Raw genomic sequence first — 5,000 nt, 5'->3', positions numbered from 1 at the left:
GGCGGCTCGCTCAACTACGACGCGCACCACGACCAGCCCGCTCTCGCCTCGGATTACCCTTTGTAAGTCCACGGCTGATTTACGTGCCTTGACGGGGAATCATACGTGGGTGGCCCCTCCCAGATATTAGGGGTGCACTGCAAGGACCATGGGAAGAATGAGATTTGCTGAAGATTGCAAGGTGTCTGTATAGGAAAGGTTTTTTCATGGAATGTCGCTCCGGCGAGACGGCGAGGGAGGCCATATTGCTACTGAACCCCGAACATCGCGCCTCTCAAACGGTTTCCTCTGTTTACGTGGATTTTGACCGAAAGTCGTCGTTCGACAGTGCTTTGGCAATTTCATGCTCGCAACTAAGAGCACCAGGAACGACCTAGAAGTACTGATATGTGTGTGCACAACATAATTTAGTGAGAAATATACGTCTTTATAATGCTTATGTAAAGACGCTGATGGTTAATGCAAACCATGGTCTTACGCCAGTATGTGACCGCACCAAAAGCCTCTGGTGCGGCAAAGGCTTTGGGAATGGGAATAAACAACCAAAGCCAGTAGCCTTGTTTGCTGCAGGATTACCCACAAACTGTAAGTGTTGTCACCTTCAGTCTACCAGATGCTCATGTTTGAAGTGAACAGGTTGTTGGGTGATGACGCTTTTACCAGCTTTTTGAGAGACTAATGCATTCGTGAATCTTATGCACCTCTTAACAAACACCATTACTCTGTTTTGGAAAACAGTAGTCATGACTTCTGTCATGTATTGAAGCAAGGAACTTGTCTCAATAGGTTGTCAGAATTGTTGAAGACTTTATGCATTTATCTTGCTTTTGATTGTGTTTACTTCTTCAGTGATTTTGGAAGAAACCAAAATACCTTCTGCTTCTGATTAATTTCCAATGGTAGTGAAGAATTGCCAGAGTAATCTTACCCAAAACTTTCAGTAGTTAATCTGAAAAAAGAGACAACTCTTGGAAGATGAGCATTTTTATAATGGCCAATGACCTTAGTATTAATCTTAATCTTGGTTTCTTCTGGCAAGAGCAAACACACTGCATTGAAATGATTCCAGGTTAGCATTTACCATTTGTGAAAGACAGCTTTTGGTGGACTGAGATGTGGAATTCCTACAAACCACAAATTGAATTATTTGGGGAATTTGATATATATATTCATAAGATTAATGCATAACAGAAACTTGAGACTTCTCAGAGATTTTGCCAAGGAGTTTTAAGCCCAATAACTTTGAAGTACAAACCATTATGACTTTCTTGTAAACAGCAGGATATTTGACCTTCCTTCAATGGATGAAACCTGAAAGTGTGACTGTGTCTTTAATTGAAGAAATGTCAGTCTCAGTGTTTCAGCTTTGTAGGACAACATGCATGTTGCCATACAAAAAAGTCATGCAAAATAGGAGAGATAAATGGAAATTTTGATAATTTGTAGTACTCTTACAGAGCCCAACAACAAGATCTGAAGTTTGTCCTTATCATGACAAATGGCTCTTGAAGAACTTATATAGAATTAAAGTTGATCTAAGTTGTGTCATTGATTTCAAATGTAGTTATTATTTAATTCCTTTTACTGGAAGCTATAGTTATGCTGGTAACAATTTGTTGCCATGTAGTTTCTTGGATTTTTTTTGTTTAAGGTTATCAGTTATGTGATACAGCTACTAGTAGAACAGGTACAGGTAATTGTAATAACTGAATTGTATAACAGCTGAATTATAGTTTCTATCTGACATGTATGTACTTTTTTGTAGTTGAGGGTGAAGTACAAAATTATTTAACTGTTCATATTGATTGTAAAGTAAGTGCATGGAAAGCTAGTGTTGTGACTTGCATTGTTGATATTATGCTTAATTTTAGCTTGTTAATAATTTTTTGGTATGGGAGTTCTTAGGAAATTTGTAGATTGGGAACTGCAGTATTGTTGAAATAAATGTGTGCTTTTATTGATATTTCTTAGTTCAAGACAAATGTTTTGACATATGTATTCAAAGTACATTATCAAAAGATTATTTTTAGGGGAGATACTTTCATTCAAGGATATATTCACTGGAACATCCTTTGGTTAAACAGTTGGATAAATGAAATGTTATGAGCCTAATGATTCCAGAGGTTATTGCATATAGGTTATTGAACATAGTACAATGAAGGTCTTTATAATTAAGGGTACAGTTGTCAAATTCTGCTAAATTAGATTTTTTTTTTTTGTCATGAAAGGTATGATTTGAAGAGAATTTAATTTACATTGTTCATTGACACTTCTTGATAAAGGTAATTCCATAATTTTCAGGTAATGAGTCTTAAATAGAATTTATTGATTATGCAATAGAACATATTTATAAATTGATGACTCATTTTTTATGGTTGATCTCTGAGAATTAAAAATGTATATTATTATTTCCTTTTTAATTTTCAGTGAATGAACTGATGACGATATTCAAGCAATTATGGAGTCTCCCAGGGGTATGTAATATTTTCAAATTTTCAAATTTATACTTACAAATTTCTCTTTTAGTGCCAAGAAAACTGTAACCTTTTAAAATCTATTTCTTAGTGTTTCTTTTATGAAATTTAGAAGCATTTTGTATATGCACACACTTAACAGTGCCTAATTTGCTTGCATTATGTCGTATAGTTTTTGTCTTTTTTTATTCTGTTTATTTGTTAAAGTATTTTGTAATGAGCTTTTGTTCTTTTTTTTCTTTTTTTACTAACAGTCCTGAGGTGTTTGTAGCACTAAGAAACAATAGTAAAAAGTGTTGCCATCTATGGTAAGTCTCATACTTCACTAATACCAGTACTATAGCACTAGAGAAATCCATGGTCTATATTCCACTTTCAATATCAAGCACCTTCTAGTTCAGCTGGTGAATGGTGCAAAAAAAAAAACTACCAAAAAAAAACGAAAAAAAAAACATACATACATATGGGTATATGTATACATGAATACATATACATATATATGTATAAATACACATATGCATACATGTATACATACACATACTTACACATATACATACATGTATACATACACATACTTACACATACTTACACATATACATACATGTATACATACACTAAACATATACATACACATGCGCATACACATGCCGATGAACATGCAGCTGCACATGCACGTGCACATGGCATGCATATACATACACATGCACATACATACACATGCACATACATGTACATGCACATATATGTACATGCAAATACATGTACATGCACATACATGTACATGCACATACATGTTCATGCACATACATGTTTATGCACATACATGTTCATGCACATACATGCACATATACATGCAACATTAATACACTCAGCACGATGCGCACATGCACGCAATGCACGCACACGCCAACGACAGCACGCAACACGCACACTGCAACACAGCACACGCACACGCAGCACACAGCACACGACACGCACACACGCACACGCCACACGCACGCGACACGACACACACACACACACACACACCCACACACACACACACCAACACACACACACACCACACACGTGCACACACATGCACGCACATGCACGCACATGCACGCACATGCACGCACATGCACGCACATGCACGCACATGCACGCACATGCACGCACATGCACGCACATGCACGCACATGCACGCACATGCACGCACATGCACGCACATGCACGCACATGCACGCACATGCACGCACATGCACGCACATGCACGCACATGCACGCACATGCACGCACATGCACGCACATGCACGCACATGCACGCACATGCACGCACATGCACGCACATGAACGCACATGCACGCACATGCACGCACATGCACTCTCTCCTCGCACGCACATGCACGCACATGCACGCACATGCACTCTCTCCTCGCACGCACATGCACGCACATGCACGCACATGAACGCACATGAACGCACATGCACGCACATGAACGCACATGCACGCACATGAACGCACATGCACGCACATGAACGCACATGCACGAACATGAACGCACATGCACGCACATGCACGCACATGCACGCACATGCACGCACATGCACGCACATGAACGCACATGCACGCACATGAACGCACATGCACGCACATGCACGCACATGCACGCACATGCACGCACATGCACGCACATGCACGCACATGCACGCACATGCACGCACATGCACGCACATGCACGCACATGCACGCACATGCACGCACATGCACGCACATGAACGCACATGCACGCACATGCACGCACATGCACGCACATGCACGCACATGCACGCACATGCACGCACATGAACGCACATGCACGCACATGCACGCACATGCACGCACATGCACGCACATGCACGCACATGCACGCACATGCACGCACATGCACGCACATGCACGCACATGAACGCACATGCACGCACATGCACGCACATGCACGCACATGCACGCACATGAACGCACATGCACGCACATGCACGCACATGCACGCACACCTCCCCCGCACATGCACGCACATGCACGCACATGCACGCACATGCACGCACATGCACGCACATGTACGCACATGCACGCACATGCACGCACATGCACGCACATGCACGCACATGAACGCACATGCACGCACATGCCCGCCCTACACGCACGCACATGCACGCACATGCACGCACATGCACTCTCTCCTCGCACGCACATGCACGCACATGCACGCACATGAACGCACATGAACGCACATGCACGCACATGAACGCACATGCACGCACATGAACGCACATGCACGCACATGAACGCACATGCACGAACATGAACGCACATGAACGCACATGCACGCACATGCACGCACATGCACGCACATGCACGCACATGCACGCACATGCACGCACATGCACGCACATGCACGCACATGAACGCACATGCACGCACATGCACGCACATGCACGCACATGCACGCACATGCACGCACATGCACGCACATGCACGCACATGCACGCACATGCACGCACATG

The 5,000-nt window shown here is 42.6% G+C and overlaps 1 protein-coding gene across 8 annotated transcripts in view; it reads left to right on the top strand.

Annotated features, from left to right (window-relative positions):
• Nucleotides 1-5,000, top strand: part of LOC122250022 (uncharacterized) — a 53,317-nt gene that overhangs the window by 1,269 nt on the left and 47,048 nt on the right. For 3 of the 8 annotated variants that reach the window (XM_043011311.2, XM_043011280.2, XM_043011329.2), the window contains exons 1-2: nt 1-62; nt 2,428-2,474. The exon at nt 1-62 is cut by the window's left edge. In XM_043011311.2, coding sequence (XP_042867245.2) covers nt 2,459-2,474 — 16 coding nt within the window. In that variant the 5' untranslated portion in view covers nt 1-62; nt 2,428-2,458. Of the gene's footprint in view, nt 586-1,000; nt 1,070-2,427; nt 2,475-2,763; nt 2,783-5,000 lie in introns of those variants that run through there. The other 5 variants (XM_043011288.2, XM_043011303.2, XM_043011295.2 and 2 more) reach the window with 5 other exon arrangements.

Source organism: Penaeus japonicus, unplaced genomic scaffold (assembly GCF_977035675.1).
Source record: "Penaeus japonicus unplaced genomic scaffold, GWHDUDI00000001_assembly GWHDUDI00000019, whole genome shotgun sequence".
Classification (NCBI taxonomy): Eukaryota; Metazoa; Arthropoda; class Malacostraca; order Decapoda; family Penaeidae; genus Penaeus; species Penaeus japonicus.
Note: the sequence above shows the minus strand (reverse complement) of the source record. Positions and strands in the feature narration are given on the sequence as shown.